This window comes from Oratosquilla oratoria, chromosome 12, assembly GCF_046742065.1.
Source record: "Oratosquilla oratoria isolate Oo_2021 chromosome 12, ASM4674206v1, whole genome shotgun sequence".
Lineage (NCBI taxonomy): Eukaryota > Metazoa > Arthropoda > Malacostraca > Stomatopoda > Squillidae > Oratosquilla > Oratosquilla oratoria.
In genome coordinates, this window is record NC_134788.1 from 37,099,699 (window position 1) to 37,120,258 (window position 20,560).

The window sequence follows — 20,560 nt, forward strand, 5'->3', positions numbered from 1 at the left end:
GTAGAGAGTATCAACAAGATCATAAATACAGAAGTCGCTGTATTCTTTAACCAAATATGCTTACAGGAGAACCTGCTGCCTAAATATTCAAATGTATATGTACATATATATGTATATACATATATATATATGTATATATATATTTGTATATATATATATATATGTATATATATACACATATATATATATATATATATATATATATATATAAATATATATATATATGTATATATATACATATATATATACATTATATATATATATATATATATATATATTTTATATATATATATACATATATGTACATATATGTATATATATATATTATATATATATATATTATATGTATATATACATATATATATATGTATATATGTATATATATATAAAACACAGGAAATATGAGAGGCATGTACTAATGTTGAATTGGCTCGACATATATCACATCCTGAACTGACTCCTTGCATAATTCAATTATTTGTTTTTATGTACATGTTCTAGAGTGCATGTAATTGACAAGTTGAGAAGAATGTTAGGTACATGCATGGAAGCGTTTCTAGTATTCCACGGACTTCATAAACATTATTAGATATAACTATCAGGCTCGGCATGTTTCCCATTTGCAGAAACAAGTTTAGAGTGATGTGTTACTCAATTTTTCGTACACTGTGGAAATGCACATTCACAAACACTTCACAACAACACTTAGAATATAACATCACTAATTTTACATACAATTGTTTACCACACATAAATTTATCAACCTGTCCAAGATGGGGGGTAACCCATATCCCCATTAGAACGAACTACTGTTTACACCCATAGATGACTATAGGGTGGCCAGACGTCCTCCTTTAGGCCGGACAGTCCTCCTTTTGAGCCCTTTGTCCTCCATCCAGCGCAACCTCATGCCGGACGTGCATTTGTCCTCCTTTCTTGGGGTGTGACAAAAATAAATAAAGAATAAATAAATAAACAAATAAATAACCCTAGGTATACAATAATGCCGTACAATTAAATTATGTGGGAGTACCCAGGCCAAGGTCAACGTTGGAACTCGACAGCCGAAGTAGACAGGAACTGCACAGGACCAATGTTGTGAATGTGTGATTGCATGATTCACATCTCATACATCGGGCTACAGTCCTGAGGTGGCCATGGTGCAGTGTGGCTTGGCAATTCATTTATGGGATGAAGGAGTCTGAAAATGCCTAAAAGAAAGACTTTGTTTAACTCTCACTGAGCCAAAGAGTTTGGCAATCAAAGTGGGGATACAACTAGGTTTTGTTTGTGTTGTCAGTAAGAAATACAGGTATTTTTGTTGTTGTTGTTGTTGTTGTCGTTCCCTAGACTGTCTGTCCGAGCAGTCCCGTCTCCCCAAGGAAGGCCACAGCCGAAACTGGGTTTTCCCACAAATCCTTTATAGAGTGTATGTTGTGTTGTTTGCGTGCCTGATTGTGTATAATGCAGTCTTCCATTATGTGTTGTATGGTATGGGGTGAAGTGTTACATCCTGGGCAGCTGTTCACAACACGGTCGTCCAGCCTCTTCTGTTAGCTTAGAAGTGCTGGGTGGTGACCGCATCGCAGTCTGGCCAAGTGGACTCTGTCCTTTCGTGGGAGAGAGGATTCAGAAGGGTGGATATCAGGGGGTCTGGCATGCAGCAGTGTGTTGTCTTTCAGTGTGTTAATGGAGCGGTGAGTGATATGATTATGAATATGTTTCCGGAGGCTGGTGTTTGGTGGTTGTGGAGGAAGAGAAGAGAGTATCTGTGCGTAATAAAGGTCTTTGGGTGTAGTTTTAATGTTTCTTGGTGTGTGTGGGTGTTCTGCTATGTAGTGTAGCGGGTGTGATGTGTTTGTGGTGGCTGCAGCAAGTGTTTGTGTGCCTCTCATGTCGAGGTGGTCCTTGACTTTGAGGACTTTTGTTTCATGGTGTAAATGGTCTGTAGGTGATGTATTTGTGCAGCCTGTAATTGTTTTTAGGGCTTTGTTTTGTATGATTTGAAGGGTGTTGTGGTGTGTCTCACTGAGATTAGGAGCCCATGCAGGACTCGCATAATTCATCACTGAGCGTATGCATTGTTTGTATATTGTTATATTAGTTTCTTTGTTTTGTCCAAATGTTGTTCCAGTGATTGACTTAAGTGCGTTAAGTCTAGGTGTGCATTTGTTTTTTATGTTTGTGAGGTGTTGTTTGAAAGACATGGATGTATCGTATGTTACACCAAGAATTTTGGGTGTGTTTGTGTGTGGTATTAGAGTGTTGTTGATGTAGAGATGAGGTATGTATTTGTGTTCTTTTGTCCAGTTGGTGAGAAGTGTTGCTGTAGATTTGGTTGGAGCTATTTTGAGTCTGTTTGTGATGAACCATGTGTTGAGTGTGTCAAGGTAAGGCTGGATTATTTCTGCAGCTTTGTCTGTGTTACGATGTGTGCATGTGATTGTTATGTCATCTGCGTAGGAAGAGATTTGTATTTCTGAGGTGTCTGGCGTGGGTAAGTCATGCATGTATAGATTAAATAATGTGGGGGATAGAACTGAGCCCTGTGGTACTCCGTTCTTAATGTTTCTGATGTGCGATGATTGGCCATTATATGACACATGAGCATTCCTGCCTGCCAGATAATTGGCCAGCCATCTTTTGGTGTTATTGTGCATGTCTGTGTTATATATTTTATTTGTTAGGTTGTGGCGGGGGATAGCATCAAAAGCTTTACTAATGTCCAATGTTATAAGAAGTGTTCTGTGGTGGGGCCTATCTGAATTGATGCCATCTAAAATTCTTTGTGTGAGGTTTGTCAGAAGAGTGTTTGTGGAGTGTAGTGGCCTAAAACCGTGTTGTGAGTCAGCAAGGGGAATATATGGTGTGACAAGTTTAAGTATTAGGCGTTCAATGACTTTAGAGGGGGTGCAGAGAAGTGTGATTGGGCGGTGCGATGTTGGGATTGTTGGGTCTTTGTTCGGTTTTGGAATGGTGATTATTTTACCATGCTTCCAGATGTCGGGTATAGTGTTGTGTGAATAGCTGTAGTTTGCAATGTTTGTGAGTGCGTGTATACCTTGTGGTCCAATGTGTTTTAGGTGGATGTTGCTTATGTTATCAGGGCCACAGGCAGATGAGTGCTTGAGATTATGCATTATGAGTTTTGTCTGACTGTCTATGAAGGGTGTATAGTCTGAGTCTGTGGGGAAGTCTTTCTTACGTCGAATGGTGCGTCGGTCGTCAGGGTGAGATGTAAGATGGCTTGTCTGTGCAAAATGACGTATGAGAGCGTTTGCTTGTTGTCTGTTTGAGGGTAGATTATCTGTTGTTGTGATTATTGCTGCGTGAGAGCGTGTAGTGTTAGTGTTGGATAGTGTGATGCTGTTGAGTGTTTTGTACAATTTGCTGGTGTTTGTTTTGTGATCAAGTGTATTGATAAAGTTTTGCCAATTTTGTGTTTTTTGTTCATGTATTTTATTGGCAATCACAGTGTTTAGTGTTTGTATTTGGTCTGCTATGTTTTGAGGGATAGGTGTGGGGGTATCGTGTTTAAGTGTGTCACGTTGTCTGATGAGGCCTTGGATTTCTGGTGTGAAGTTGGGGTTGTGTGATTTTCTGTTGCCTCTAGGGATGTATCTCTTGTCTGCGTTTTGTATGATTGTATTAAAAGCGTGCACAGCATTGTTTATGTTTGTGATTGGTGTACTGTTAAGCGTTTCAAAATGTTGTTCTGTCTCTTCAGTAAAGGCTTCCCAGTTAGCTCTCTTGTAATTGGTGTAAGTGTGTCTGTGGCCAGCTGGGGTGCATCTTGTTTTGGTGGTGATGATGATTGGAAGGTGGTCAGAGCCAAGGGCTCCGACCACTCTCCATGATGTTGTTAGGGTTAGGCAGGGGGAGCAAAAGGTGATATCAGGAGAGGAGGGAGTGTAGAGGGCTTGGTATGGGATATGTGTATGATTATGCGTGTTGTTCATGATAGTCAATGAGTCGAATTGAGTCTGTATATCAAGCCCTCTGTCTGTGTCAGGGTTGTCGACAAACCAGGCAGACGACTTGGCGTTGAAGTCACCACCCATGATCAGGTTGGGGATTGAGGTTAGTTGGCTGAGTTGAGGTCTGAAGGTGTTTGGAACTGTGGGGGATGATTGGGGGGGAATGTACATGTTAACTATTGTTAGTGTTGAATTGTTGCCTGTGCGGATACGAATGGATTGGGTTTCTGTTGTGTTATCTGTGGTAGGGAGGAGAATTTTGGTTGTGGCACTTGTGTCCACAAAACAGATGGAATGGTGGATCAGGGTGATGAGTCCACCGCCATTGCCGTCAGTCCGGTCTTGTCTGATGGTGGTGTAATTATGAAATGATGGTGTTTTGTGTGAGTGTCTTAATTTTGTTTCTTGTAAAATTGCAATGTGTATGTTGTGTTGTTTAAGAAAGTGTTCAAGTTCATGTTTTTTAGTGTTAATACCGTCAATGTTGTGTTGTAATATGTTGATGTTGTGTGTTTTGTATGTGTTGTATGTTGCCGTTTGGGGTTGAGGTTGGGGTGGTAGTGGGGAAGGTGTAGGATCTGGGTCAGAGGGGGGGAAAGGAGAGATCGGGGACAAAGGAAGGGGAGTACTAATCGGGGGTAAGGGCAAAGGGAAATTGGGAGTGGGTAAGGGTGTTGGCTGTGGTTGGGGAGGTGGGATTGGGGTTACTGGAGGGCAGGTAGAACAATACAGGTATTTGTTTTTGTCGGTTTCATTAGAAGTGGAAAATATTATTCGCTTTCATTTATTATTATTATTATCATATATATATATATATTACTGTATATTATAATCATTGATATGCAGTGTCCTATTTGGAAGTTTGGAAATGGCCACCCTACTTCATATGCATCTTTAAACTCCCCTTTATTGAGAAAATGACATGTCACAAGTTGCAACATATATACATGCCTCTTCAGAGAATTTTTGTACAAGGAAGTTGTGTCACAATCTCTACATATGAAAGGTTTTTCTCCTGTGTGGGTCTTCTTCATATGCATCTTTAGATTCTCCTTTATTGAGAAAGCAGCATGACATAAGTCACAATAAAAAGGCTTTCCTCCAGTATGTGTAAATATATGCTCCTTTAGAAGTCTTTTTTTTTTTTTAGAAAGCTGCATTGCACAGGTCACAAAGAAAAGGATTTTCTCTAGTATGTGTAAATATATGCCACTTTAATTGACTCTTTTGTGAGAAAGCTGCATTGTACAGATCACATCAAAAAGTCTTTTCTCTGGTGTGTGTAAATATATGTGCCTCTATTATACTCTTTTGTGAGAAAGGTGCAATGCATGATGCAACAAAAAGCCTTTTCTCCAGTATGTGTAAATATATGCTGCTTCATTTTACCTTTGTGATTGAAAGCTGCATCGCAAACCCCACACCCATTCCCTGAATTAAAAATATTTCTTAAATCTTTATTAGTATCAGATGTTTTTAATATTCTTAGCAAATCATTAATGCTCAATAAATTAATAGGTTAGGTTACATTAGGTTTAGTAAAGCAAATTGTACAATCTGTTTCTCATATCACCAAATGCACAACTATTCTGAAAATTTACAATAACATATCAACTGTGTCTTAAGATTATGGGAGTAATTTCTTTTCTAGGACACTTTTTTCACTATAACCTAATGTCAAACAAGATCCACAAGTTATATTTCACTTGTCTTAATACCAATGCTTGGGACTTGTTTATGACCTACAGCATAACAACTAATGAATCCAAAAATGTCTTACAATTGCTACAGTCATGTTGGACTAACCATAAGAGCAAACAATAATTGCCTGGTTGGCGAGTGCCTACAAGTAACTAGGTGTTTTCATTCTGTACTTACAAATTGCATGACTCTTCTGGATCCGAGGTATATCTCAAAAATCTCAAGGATCCTTGTAACCTTCATGATAACCACAGGATTTTCAATTCACATTTGTTTACACACAAATACCCTACATCTAGAGAAAACTTTACCACATGATTTTAGCAATGACTATTTCTGAATTTCATAGTTATGAGAACAATGATTATTTTACTACTGATTTGTTTTCTTGTTGTGGTCTGTATTTTTCTATATGTCACAATTTTTGTGAAATTTATGCACTTATTTGAATAAATCTTAGTGTACCTCTAGCATAATTTGACCACTCATTTTTATGTACTGTTCATGTTCTAGAGTGAACATAGTTGACAAGTTCAGGAGAATGTTAGGTATATATATTTATATATATGTGTGTGTATATTTACCTAGTTGTATTTTGCAGGAAGAGAGCTATGCTCATAGTGACCCACTATCGTATCTTTCCGCATCCAGTTTTTTCTTAAAGTCGTGTGTATGTGTGTGTGTGTTGTTACAATTTCAATTTCTCTACATAACTGTACTGAGCTCTGATATGTCCCGGACATGAGTAGTTACAAATCAGACGAGTAATTAAAGGGAAAATAATAAGCAATATTTTCATTCTATCTGTATTTCTGTTTAACACTACACAAAATCCCTGCCTCACTACACAATATTACCACAGACAAGATAGTTCCATATAAACCTGTACAAGCACTATCATAAGAAGGTAAAACAAAATTCTATGCATTTCCTTCAACACTTGTATTTCTCCTCTAATCACTTTATACTATGTAACATAAAATTTACACTCACGATTTCCTTAGTGAAGGGAACCACTCACATGATAATACAACAATTTCAATGTTAATTTACTAACAAAGAGGGAAGAAGAGGGTGCGTATGGATGTATACAAGTGTATACAAGTCAATGCAACCAAGAAATTGACTCCATGAGGCCAGACAAATGAAAATTTTCTTGATCGAACAACACATATAATATGTACCCCCAACTAACTACACATACAGCTATGTAAGGTATATGCTTGATTAATCATAACCCCTAATTTGTAACACTTGCCCCTCTGTACAAAGCAATCGACCTGTTACAACTCAAGAATAACTTACAAATTGTGATCCTTTATCCTTACCTAACTTGTTTAAAAAATAATACAACTCGTGCACAAAAAATATAATAAATAAACAAAACAAAACAGTAGAGGCAATCCAAATCTTGTGCCATCAATCTCCTGTGATATAGTCCAAATTCCAGACTGGCCTCTTCCTTAACTGCTTAGGGTCATATCGAAGGTTCTATTACACTGCTCATTCCTTGTGATCCCAGGTCTGGCTGTCAGACAGCAGCTCAAAATGAGCATGGTATGCTTCCCATGGTATTTTCCCATCAAACTCAGCATGTGGGGACAGTGGTGACCCTCATGGGTTAACAGGGTGTGTATGTCACCAAGGAGGGGGTTGACGTGATGCTGGAGGTGGCATTCTTGAGAACACCAGATGCTGAACCCACACTGTTTGCTTGCTTCTTAGGGCAATAATTCAATCTGCTACCAATCCTATCACCTTGGCCTTGGCCCTCAGCCTGGTTCTTGCATTTCACTTCACGCCTAACTTCTTCCACCTGTTTCACGAGCTGCAATTCTTCTTGTGACTCAATTCATACATGATCACACGATTCTCTGGCATACTCTTTGATCTACTCTCTCACCTCCTGGAGTCCATCTTTAACTACGTGGCATAACTCTTGTGGCTATTCTATGTGTCTATTTTCTTATTTACTCCTTCAACACTGCTAGTACTACTAATATGTCTTGATAGCATTTTTCACATGACCCATTTTCTGTAATAGCACTCACCACCATCCTGTCCTCTTCTGCATATGCATTTAAGAAGATAAGGTACACACATATATGTCAAGTGTAAATATACCTTATTCATCTTCACTTGTTTGGGTCATCATATGCTTACAGAGGTGACACTTCTTTTCAGAAAACTGCGGTGTACATGCCAGTGTTTTTTTTTTTTTTTTTTTCCTTTTCTCCTATGCAGGTCCCCATATGCTGCTTCAGAGTATCACTTCATGAGAAAGCAGCATCACACAGGTTGCACTGAAAAGGTTTTGCTCCTCTGTGGGTCATCATATGTTGCTTGAGACTGCCCTTTAGCGAGAGAGCTGCATTGTACAGGTCAAACTGGTGAGGCTTTTCTCCAATATGCATTTACATGCTACATCAGATGACTTTTAAGTGTGGGTCTTCATGTGCATCTTCAGACTACCCTTTATTGAATAAGCAGCATCGCACAGATGACAAAGAAAAGGCTTTTGTCTGGTATGTGTAAATATATGCTCCTTTAGTTGACTCTTTCGAGAGAAAACTGCATCACATAGGTTGCACTGAAAAGGTTTTGCTTCTGTGTGTCTCTTCATATGATCATCCAGATGAAATTTCCTTGCAAAAGCTATATCACACAGGTCACAATGAAAAGGCTTTTCTCCAGTATGTGTAAATATATGCTGCTTTAGAGTACCTTTGCGCTTGAAAGATGCATCACAAACTCCGCATACGAAAGGTTTATCTCCTGTGTGGGTCATCATATGCTGCTTCAGACCACCCGTAAGTGAGAAAGTGGCATCACACAGGTTGCACTGAAAGGGCTTCACTCCTGTGTGGGTCATCATGTGCCGATCCAGACTACCCTTCTGTGAGAAAGCTGCATTGCACAGGTTACAAGGAAAAGGCTTTTCTCCAGTATGTGTTAACATATGCTTCTTCAGATTACCTTTCAATTTGAAAACTGCATCGCAAACTCCACACACAAAAGGTTTTTCTTCCGTGTGGGTCACCATGTGCTGCTTGAGCATAGTCTTTACTGGGAAAGCTGCATTGCGTTGGTCACAGTGAAAAGGCTTCTCTTTTGTGTGGCACTTTGTATGCTGTTCCACACTACCCTTTACTTTGAAAGATATATAGCACAGGTCATGTATAAGCATATGGCTCTTCAGATTATCCTTTTGTGAGAAAGCTGCATTGCACAGGTCACAATGTAAAGGTTTCTCTCCTGCATAGGTCATCATATGCTTCTTGAGATGACCTTTCTCTGAAAAAGCTGCATCATACACATCACAGTGTATCTTTTGTATGGGACATCATATGTTGTTTCACACTACCCTTCACTCTGAAAGATAAATAGTACAGATCACAATGTAAGGTTCCTCTCCTCTGTGGTTCATTAAAATGTTTTCACATTACTATATCTTGGGATGTTTCAAGCTAGGAGTCAAGGTGTGCAAAGATGGTGTATGGAACAAGGAGGGTGAGAGGAAATAGAAGGAAGGGTAGTGAGTGGTGGGAAGATGAAGCAAAGAAGGTTGCAGAAGAGAAGAAATGAGCATTCACAGATTGGTCACAAAATAGGATGAGAGAATCATATGACAGGTACAAAGAAAAGAGAAGTAAAGCATAGGGTACAGGAGGCAAACAGGAGAGTAGATGTGAAATGGGGTAAGAGTATGACAGTAAATTTTGAAAGTAATAAAATGATGTTTTGGAAAAAAAATTAAGAGAGGAAGAGGAGGAGAATCAAGTAGAGAAGAAAAGGTAAAAGGTGCAGGTGGAGAGATGATACTGGAAGAGACAACAGTAAGAGGAAGATGGGCAGAGTATTTTATGGAGTTGCCAAATGTGAAGAAGGATAGGGAGTGAAAGGTAGTTGCAGTGGGAAGTGCTGAGAAAATGACAGTAATGAATGAGGAAAATGGAAGAGAAATAAGGAAAGATGAGTTGAAAGAAGTTATTAAAATGATGAGTGCAGGTAAGGCACCTGGGTTGGATGGGTGTCATGCAGATTGTCTAAAAAAGGGAGGTACATTGATGGTGGACTGGCTGATGAGGTTTAATGTTTGTCTAAAAGAGGGTAGAGTGCTAGAGAACTGGAGGAGTGCCTGTATAGTTCCACTTTACAAGGGAAAAGGGGACAAGTGTGAGTGTAGTGGTTTCAGAGGGATCAGGTTGTTGAGTGTAGTTGGGAAGGCTTATGGGAGTGTTTTGATTGAGAGGATTAGGAGAGAAACAGAGGGAGTAATTGGTGAGGAGCAGTGAGGGTTTAGGACAGGTAGAGGTTGTGTGGATCAGATTTTTGTGGTAAGGCAGGTATATGAGAAAGCTGTAGGAAAAGGTAAGGATTTTTTTTTTTTTTTTTTAATGGATTTGGAGAAGGCTGACAGGGTAGACAGGAAGGCACTGTGGGAGGTATTGCAGATATATGGGATAGGAGGAAAGCTGTTAAGAGCAGTCAAGAGTTTTTATAAGAGTAGTAGAGCCTGTGTTAGAATTAGAAATGGAGAAAGAGTGAATGGTTTGAAGTAAAGGTGGGACTTCATCTGGGATGTGTTATGTCACCTTGGCTGTTCAATTTATAAATTGAAAGGGTGGTGTGAAAGGTAAACACAAGGGTAATGGGCAGGGGATTGGAGATGGTTAAAGAAAATAGAGAAAAACGGGAAATAAGCAAGTTGTTTACTGACAACAGTTCACTTGTGGCAGGGTCAGAGGGGGGATTAAGGAAGTTAGTGACGGAGTTTGAGAAGGCATGCAAAAGAAGGAAGTTGAAGATAAATGTGGGTAAAAGTAAGGTGATGAGATGTACAAGGGGAGAGGATGGCAGCCAATTGGAAGTGAGTATTAAGGGAGAGAGACTGGAGGAAGTGGATAACTTAAGATACTTGGGTGCAAATGTAGCGTGAAAGGGAGAAGTGTAGGTGGAGGTAGAGTGTAAATTGAGAGAAGCAAGTAAATGCCTTAGGTGATTGAAAAGTGTAGTGAGAAATAGACATTTCAGAATGGATGCTAAGAGCAGATTGTATGAAGAAGTGAATGTGCCAATGGCACTGTATGGGACAGAAACATGGAACAGAAGAGAGGAAGAGTTTAAATGTGTCTGAGATGAAATGCCTGAGAAGTACAATAGGGGTTACTAGGCTGGATAGAATGAAAAATGAGGAGGTGAAGAGAGTGGGGGTGGAAAGGAAGTTGGGAGACAGGGTTGATGAAAGAGTGTTGGGATGGTTTGGACACATCAAAAAATGAGTGAAGTTAGATTAGTAAAAGAGGTATGGAAGGCAGAGATGGAGGGAGTGAACACAAGGGGGTGACCATGGATGAGATGGGGTAAAAAGGGGCATTGGGAAATGTCTGTTGAGGAAGGAAGGAAGGAAGGGAGAAGACAGAAAACAGGGTAAGTGGAGAATGGTTGTGTATGGATGATGATGTGATGCATGGAAGGGGGTGGGTGGGGGAGAGGGGAGGGAGTATGTGTGAATAATATTTTGATGCAGCCTGAAGGGATTTTCTCCCCATCTTTTGAGGGGATGGAGAGGGGGGTTGGCTATTAAATGAAGTGGCCTGTGCTGTGCCTTGCTACATTGCATCTGACCCAGGGCAGTGGGCAAGATGAAGGGATGACCCATCATCCAGGAGGAGCCAAGAAAAGGGGGAGGGAGGGAGGGGTGGGGAATGGGAGTGAAGTATGTGGAGATGAAATGGGTGGGAGTGGATTTGTGCCTTTGACTTTGGCTACCTCCCTTGTACAGGGAACAAAGCCATTGGTATATATATATGTATACCTTAGGAGAGCTGCATCACACAAGATACAAAGGAAATGTTTCTCTAGTGTGTGGATTTTTGTATATCATTTCATAAAAATGCACCCTGAGGAAATTCAGTGTACAGGCTACCATTCTTTTCTCAGTATATAGAATCTAAAATTACTCCTATAAGAGAGCAGTGTGTGTCTCACATATGTATTCTTTTTTATTTGGGTCATTATAATACTACCTTTTGTAATCTATGGGTATGACGTCTTCTGTGTAGTGAATACATCTGGGACAGTTTCAATTTCATGGGATCAATGATTAGTCTAATGGGAAAACACTACATATCTTACATACAATTAGATTCCTTTCTGTTTGGTTCATTATAATACTCTGCAGAAACTATGGATAGCCTTTCTGATGGTTATCCTTGATGGTTATCCTTGTCCTGCCAAAGAAGGGAAATATGCTTTCATGGCACATATTTCTATTCATCATTATTTGATTCACTAGAATCAGTACAGAGAAGAATGACCAAAATGATACAAGGACTCAGAAATTTGCCTTACGAAGAGAGGCTTAGGCACCTACACTTACACTCTCTGGAAAAACGCAGAGTGCGGGGTGATCTAATAGAAGTGTTCAAGTGGATCAAAGGCTATAACAAGGGTGGTACAAACAAGGTCATCATAATAAAACAACAGGGCAGGACTCGCAGTAATGGGTATAAACTGGACAAATTTAGATTTAAGAAGGAAATAGGCAAGAATTGGTTTACAAATAGGGTGGTCGATGAATGGAATAAACTTAGTAACCACGTAGTAAGTGCTGATACTATCAGTTGTTTTAAAAAACGATTAGACAACTTTATGGATGGGGATGACAGGTGGTGATGGATACGGAGCTGCCTAGTGTAGGCCTTATGGTCTTTTGCAGTCTCCTTTATTTCTTATGTTCTTATTTACTTTTTACATTGAATATAAGAATAAAAATATATTAAGAGGGGCATTTTGTGCACAGATTATTCTGCACACTTGTCATCTACCCAAAGGTATATTGAGAATAACATTACATAACAATGAATATGTTGAATGCCATGATTCACCTAATTCAAAATAATTCTTTAACCTTTATTAGTATTAAATGTTTTTAATATTCTTGCAAATCAAATATATGTATGAAAACTCTAGGTTAGGATCTGATGGGTTTGGTTAAGCGATGAGTTACAAACTCAGTCACTCGAATCACCAAATGCACTATTCCGAAACTGTACAATACTATGGAAACTACACCCAAGTCTAACAATATTATGTAAAGTATACCTAAGATTATGGGAATGATTTATTATCTGTGACACTGTTTTCATTGCAACAAAACCTAGACCCAAAAATGATTCTCTTACAACTTCCCCCACACAAGTTGTAGAATCTTTCGCTCATTTCATCACAACGTTTGGATCCCGCTGATGACCTACAGTGTTACCAAAAGCGATACCAAAACGTCTTACAATTGCTACAATCATGTTAGACTAATTCTCGGGGCAAAGAATAATTATAACATCATTGCCCAGTTGCTCAGCGCCTACAAATAACTTATTTACTATCTGTCTTCCTCTTTACTTACTAAGTGCGTGATACTTCCGGATCCCAAATATATTTACAAAATCTCAAGGAGCCGTGCAACTCTCGTGATGCCCAAATAGTCTTTATTTACATTTGTTTACACCGAAGTGGAAATAGAGAAAACTTAGATTTATGAAGGAGTGACTACTATTTTTGAATTTTGTCCTCGTGGGAACGATGATTAATTCATTACCAATTTATTTTCTTCTTGCGGTCTGTATTTTTCCAATGATCACCGTTTTTCTTAATCTAAACCACTTAGCTGGAAAAATCAGAGTGGGCGTTTTAATGGGGCTATTTATTTACATCCACTTCAAATAAACCGGTCAATTGTGTTTCATAGATAAGGCCTACTGTATATTTGCGGCAGACGAAGGGAAAGCTGTAAATAGTGAAATAACGGAATATTACAAATGAACGATATTGAGGTCGAATATATATGTTTTGGAGAATTTATTGATTTTATAATGATTAATGTTATTATTGTTCTTATGAATTAGATCCGTTGCTGTGTTATTTAACAAGAAATGTATGTATATATATATATATATATATATATATATATATATACATATATATATATATATATATTACAGGTGAAAAATGTAATCACACATTTGTCAAAATCTCAGTTTGCAATCGAAATATATAGATTCCCCGTTTCCAGTCTTTTCTACTCCAACAGTGGTTTCTACGTTATATATATATATATATATATATATATATATATATATATATATATATATATATATATATATATATATATATATACTCGACGCACCCAAGTTATATTACATTTGACCTCTCTGTCACACTCCAAACTTCATCATAGTTCTTTAACTATTCTTAAACTTTTCTTCGCACTCATTCTTATCCTCTACCCACGTTTGTTTGTTTGTTTTTTCTGTCATATTTGAGATGGTGCCAATATGAATGTGATCGGCAAAGCTTGAAAACAATGGGAACCTATGGGAGAACATATCCCCGCCACAAAACGCAGCCACTTGTGGCTCTACAAAAGTCGCCAGTGTGCTTAAGGCCTTAGTCGTCGGCCATGCACGTGCTTTCTTCGCCCTTCCTTTGATCGCACACCTGTGTCCAAGTTGACACAGGCAGTAAGTCAAGCTATGGTCAGATCAAGAGCGTCTTTTGTTAATTGCTCTCAGGTCCTATAGTACTTAACCCATTTAACTCCGATGACAAGATGTCTTGTCATTTGGTCAAATAAAACAAAAAATCATAAAACACCAAAATGTTTGATGAAACACCAGAAAAAATATGACGTCAATCCTCGCTTCGCTCGCAGCGAAGCGAGGACTGACGTCATATTTTTCTGGTGTTTCATCAAACATTTTGGTGTTTTATGATTTTTTGTTTTATTTGACCAAATGACAAGACATCTTGTCATCGGAGTTTAATGGGTTAATCATGTGTTCTATTTTTCTGTATAGGTCATGGATCGCTTCCTTATTCCCCACAAGAGGCAACAACTTAATGACGACGATCAAGAACCATGTACTTCTAGTTCTACTGAAAATCCGGAGTTGGAAGAGAATGTGGATGGTGACAGTACCCAAAAAAACACAAGACATCCTCCAGGGCCAAACGACACCAGCCTGGTGCCAGATAGTGGGCCTACCTGTCCTGATTTGAAGAAATATCCTTCACACATGCAAGGTGGTCAGACAAGATTATTAAATAAACGATGGCACCAACAATATTCTTGGCTTGAATGTTCCGCGGTCAAAGGTGCAGTTTACTGTTTTGCGTATCGTCATTTTACAACTTCCCATCTTGGTCGAGCTGAACAATCATTCACCCACAACGGATTCAAGAATTTGATACTTCAGTTTGTCATGAATTTGCGATGCAAGCTTGGGGAGAATTCAAATTGCAGAAAGTTACAGGGGCAACGATTTACCAAGCCACTAATGCCGGGCATGCCAAGACAGTGGTGGAAAATCGGAGTTGCATTAGAGCAGTTATTGATATACTTCTCTATACAGCATGTCAAAATATTGCCCAGAGAAGGGGTTGAATCCGCCAATCGAGGAAATCTTTAGAATTACTTAATGTGCTAGCCAAGTATGACCATACAGTTGCAAAAAAATGGGAGAGAAGGAAAACAAGAGGACACGAGAAGAAACTTAAGAAGGACAGTTACAGAAGAGACCTGAAAAAGAATAGCTTCCCTCACAGAGTGATAGATATCTGGAACAAACTGAATGGGAAAACAGTGAGTGCTAAAACTATACATGACTTTAAGAACAAACTGTGTACTGAAAGATACAAAAGCGGGTCACTACGAGCATAGCTCTCTTCCCGTGAAATACTAAGTAAACACACACACACACACACACACACACACACACACACACACACATATATGTGAGTGAGTGTGTGTGTGTGTGTGTGTGTGTGTGTGTGTGTGTGTGTGTGTGTGTGTGTGTGTGTGTGTTTACCTAGTTTTACCAAGTTGGATTTTTCGAGAAGGGGAGCTACGCTCATAGTGCCCCGCCTTTGTATCTCGCAGTGTCTAGTTTGCTCTTAAATTCATGAATGGTTTTTGCACACACTATTTTTTCGTCCAGTTTGTTCCAAGTGTCCACCAGTCTGTGTGGAAAACTGTTCTACTTCAGATTTCTTTTATGACTCTATCTTTTAAGTTCCTTTCCATGTCATTTTGTGTTTCTCTCGTCCCAAGTATTTCTGTGCCCTTCATGATTCTAAAGGTGGTCAGTAGGTCGCCTCTCTCTCCCTCTTCTTTGCCCCAGAGTTGGTAACTCCAATTTAGCCCGTCTCTCTTCATATGACAAGTTTGAGACTGCAGGAGCCATTTTTGTGGCTGCTCTCTGGATTCTTTCTATTTTTTCTATATTCTTTTTGGTACTGGCAGACCAAAATGTCGCCGCATAATCTAGTCTAGGCCTTATCAGTATAACTAGTATTTCTCAACCCCTTCCATACGGTGCCGCACACGTAGGCGTCATGGGGAGCGAGTGTATTCACGAGGCTGCCATATCGGCGTCTTGATTATATTTATTGTAGTCGCCCCTCCATAATGACATTCTTTCTAATTCTTTTGTAATCGCATTTTCTATGGTTATCAAAATTCACGGGTGAAGAGAGAACGATCGATATAAGCGGTGACTATATTTTATGATGCGAGTATTATTATGACACGTCGTACGGCTGGCATTGGCTGCTGCCACCGAGATCTAAGTCCATGACGCCTACGTGTGCGGCACCGTATGGAAGGGGTTGATAATTTCTTAGTCCAAATATGTAAAGGCTACTTCTATTGATCAGCAAGTTATGGGATTCTCCGACAATTTTGTTTATTTGTTTATCATAAGACAAGTCGTTTGATATAATTACTCCCAAATCTTTTACAGATCCCACTTTCTTTACCTCCTTATTCCAATTTCATATTGTCCTGATATTCTATTTTTACTTTTTTCCAAACTCCATTAGGCTACACTTCTTAGTATCGAAGTCCATCTCACATTTCTGACTCCAGTTCCATACCTCATTCAGGTCTTCGCAATCAGTATAGGTTTTTGCTTTCCTTGACAATTTAGCGTCGTCTGCAAAGGAGCTCATGTAACATTGCACATCCTTGTCCATGTCATTCACATAAATAGCAAACATTATTGGAGCTAGTACAGATCCTTGCGGTACTCCACTGATCACCTCCTTCCAACCTGAATATTTTTCTCCGAGCACTACTCTCATCTTTCTACCAATCAGGAAGTCCTCCATCCATTGTAGTAGGTTCCCTTGTATCCCTCCTGTATGTCAATGGAGAACTGCGTGAAGATATTTACTTCACTCGATCCGAATCTCTTCATGAGTGTGGGAAAGAAGAGGCAAGCTAAACAAGACCTTTTACGGCCTCAAATGTTGGAATGAGAATTTGGACAAATTTCTTAAAGACTTGAATTTTGAACAAAGTCCTAGTGATTCATGTGTTTACACTCGCATGTATGATAATGATTTGTGTATAATTGCCGTATATCTTGATGGTGTCATTTTAGCTTGTAAGTCCTTTGATACTATTACTGAGATTAAGTATTCGCTGAGTGAGCGTTACTTGATGAAGGACTTAGGAGAATTGAGCTATTTTCTAGGTGTGAAAATTGCACAAAGTAATGGTAAAATCTTCATCAATCAATCTGAATTTACCAAAAGTGTTCTTAATTTTTTTTTTTTTTTTTTGTCTTAACTTAAACTTATGTGTGTCATGTGCATTATACCTTTGAAGAACAATAAACAGTTAAGCGCTTTTCTAAGCTCCCATGTACCAATAACTTTCAACAGTATTCTCCTCCCTTCATTATCATCTATGTCATCTTCATTTACTGTCAATGCCAAGACCATACGTAGAGTCGCCACGTCATTCTCTGTCGTTCCGCTCAGTCAGGGGTATTCCTTAAAACCGCCGCTTTTATGCAGCAAGTGTGCGGCTTCACTGGTCGAGAGGTTTCCAGGGGTTAAAGACCTTAGCAGTGACTCTCGACAACCTTTCTAAAAAAGTTCCAAGTGTAGGTCCGTACTCGGTTAGCGTCGAGCACGGAAAGTGAACAGTACTCACCAATTTTCTTTTATGAGCGGTGCTTGTAAGCCCTGCCATTGCCGAAGAAGACCAATGATTCATTCTTTCATAATTAATTCTTTCTCCCTCTTTTCTTTCGCTCTTTTCTTTGTTATTTAGTTTTATGTTTCATTTTTTTTTATCTATTAAACGGTGTCTTCGTTATTTATTTATTTATTTATTTATTTATTTATTTTTTATCTACCAATTTCTGCCCATGACGTCACGGTGGGTGCGCAAAAGACAACAAACCCAAGGACGGCTAACGATTAATTCTTTCAAAATTAATTCTTTCTCCCTCTTTTCTTTCTCTCTTTTCTTTGTTATTTAATTTTATATTTCATTTTATCTTATCTATTAATCTATGTCTTCGTTATTTGATTTTCTTTTTTTTTTCTATCTTTTTTTTTTTTCTTTATCTATCAATTTCTGCCCATGACGTCACGGCCGGTGCGCAAAAGACAACCCAAAGACGGCTAGCGATTAATTCTTTCAAAATTAATTCTTTCTCCTTTTCTTTCTCTCTTTCTCTCTTTTCTTCGTTATTTTTTTATCTACCAATCTCTGCCCATAACGTCACGACGCATGCGCAAAAGACAACAAGCCCGAAGACGACCAACGATAATTAATTCTTTTTCCTTTCTTTCTTTCTCTCTTTTCTTTATTATCTAATTTTGTGTTTTATTTTTCTTAATCTATCAATCTATTTTTTTTTTTTATTATTATCTACCAATCTCTGCCAATGACGTCACGGCGCATGCGCAAAAGACAAGCGATTAAGCTAAAATTCAAAAATAATTATTTCTCCTTCTTTTCTTTCTCTTTGTTATTTAATTCTATGTTTCATCTTTTTTATCTATCAATCTATTTCTTTGTTATTTAATTTTCTTTTCTAATCCTTTTTTATCTACCAATCTCTGCCCATGACGTCACGGCGCATGCGCAAAAGACAACAAACCGGAAGACGACCAACGATTAACCTAAAATTCAAAAATAATTATTTCTCTCCTTTCCTTCCTGTCTTTGTCTCTTTTCTTTGTTATTTAATTTTATGTTTTATTATTTTTATGTTTTATCATTTTACCATTATCTATCAATCGCTGCCCATGACGTCACGTCGCATGTGGAAGAGACAACAAACGCGAAGACGACAAACGATTACCCTAAAATTCAAAATTAACTAACACTTTCCCCTTCTTTATTTCTCTCTTTCTTTGTTATTTTATTTCTCTCTTTCTTCGTTATTAAATTCTATTTTTTTATCTTTTTTATTTACCAGTCTCTACCAATGACGTCACGACGCATGCGCAAAAGACAACAAACTCGAAGGCGACTAATGATTAACCTAAAATTCAAAATTAATTCTTTCACCTTCTTTTCTTTCTCTCTTTCTCTCTTTTCTTAGTTATTCAATTTTTATCATTTTCAATTAGTTGTTTAATATTTTTTATCTATCAATCGCTGCTAATGACGTCACGTCGCATGCTCAAAAGAAACCCGAAGACGACCAACGATTAACCAAAAATTTAAAATTATCTTTCAAATTTAAATTTCTTTCTCCTTCCTTTCTACTTTCCTTTAAATTTCTTTCTGTCTTTTTTCGTTATTTAATCTTTTTTTTTTTTTTTTACTTTTTTATTCACCAGTCTCTGTTCATGACGTCACGGTGCATGCGCAAAAGACAACAAAATCGAAGACGATTATAAAATTCAAAATTAATTCTTTCTCCTCATTTTGTTTCTCTCTATCCTTGTTTGTTATTTTGTTATTTATCTTTGTTATCTTATAAATTATTTATTTATTTATCTTTTTTATCTATTAATCGCTGCCCATGACGTCACGTTGCATCCGCAAAAGACAACAACAAATCCGAACACTTGCTGCAGCCACCACAAACACATCACACCCGTTACACTACATAGCAGAACACCCACACACACCAAGAAACATTAAAACTACACCCAAAGACCTTTATTACACACAGATACTCTCTTCTCTTCCTCCACAACCACCAAATACCAGCCTCCGGAAACATATTCATAATCATATCACTCACCGCTCCATTAACACACTGAAAGACAACACACTGCTGCATGCCAGACCCCCTGATATCCACCCTTCTGAATCCTCTCTCCCACGTAAGGACAGAGTCCACTTGGCCAGACTGCGATGCGGTCACCACCCAGCACTTCTAAGCTACCAGAGGAGGCTGGACGACCGTGTTGTGAACAGCTGCCCAGGATGTAACACTTCACCCCATACCATACAACACATAATGGAAGACTGCATTATACACAATCATGCACGCAAACAACACAACATACACTCTATAAATGATTTGTGGGAAAACCCAGTCTCGGCTGTGGCCTTCCTTGGGGAGACGGGACTGCTCGGACAGACAGTCTAGGGAACGACAACAACAACAACAACAACAAACCCGAAGACGACAAACGATTCAAAATTCAAAATGATTTAATTCTTTCTCTTTCTGTTTTTCTCTCTTTTCTTCATTATTTATTTTTTATCTTTTTATCTTTTTGTTTATTTTTCTTATCTATCAATCTCTGCCCATGACGTCATGACGCATGCGCAAAAGACAACAAATTCGAAGGCGACCAACGATTAACCTAATATTCAAAATTAGTTGTTTCTCCTTCTTTTCTTTCTATCTTTCTCTCTTTTCTTGGTTATTTAATTTTCTTATTTTCAATTAGTTGTCTAATATTTTTTTTTATCTATCAACCGCTGCTCATGACGTCACGTCGCATGCGCAAAAGACAACCAACACGAAGACGACCAACGATGAACCAAAAATTTAAAATTATCTTTCTTTCAAATTTAAATTTCTTTCTCCTCTCTTTCTACTTTCCTTTAAATTTCT

The 20,560-nt window shown here is 38.3% G+C and overlaps 1 protein-coding gene across 1 annotated transcript; it reads right to left on the reverse strand.

Annotated features, from left to right (window-relative positions):
- Positions 1 to 6,488: 6,488 nt before the first annotated feature.
- On the reverse strand, positions 6,489 to 13,242 carry LOC143030686 (uncharacterized). Its single transcript, XM_076193869.1, has 2 exons — positions 13,087 to 13,242; positions 6,489 to 9,050 (listed from the first exon to the last, which is right to left on the reverse strand). Exon 2 carries the CDS (start codon positions 8,947 to 8,949, stop codon positions 8,116 to 8,118), a length of 834 nt encoding a protein of 277 aa, XP_076049984.1. The 5' UTR covers positions 8,950 to 9,050; positions 13,087 to 13,242; the 3' UTR covers positions 6,489 to 8,115.
- Positions 13,243 to 20,560: the final 7,318 nt, after the last annotated feature.

Coding starts and splice junctions, on each gene's coding strand:
- LOC143030686 (XM_076193869.1), bottom strand. CDS start 8,949: ATGATGACCTATGCAGGAGAGAAACCTTTACATTGTGACCTGTGCAAT.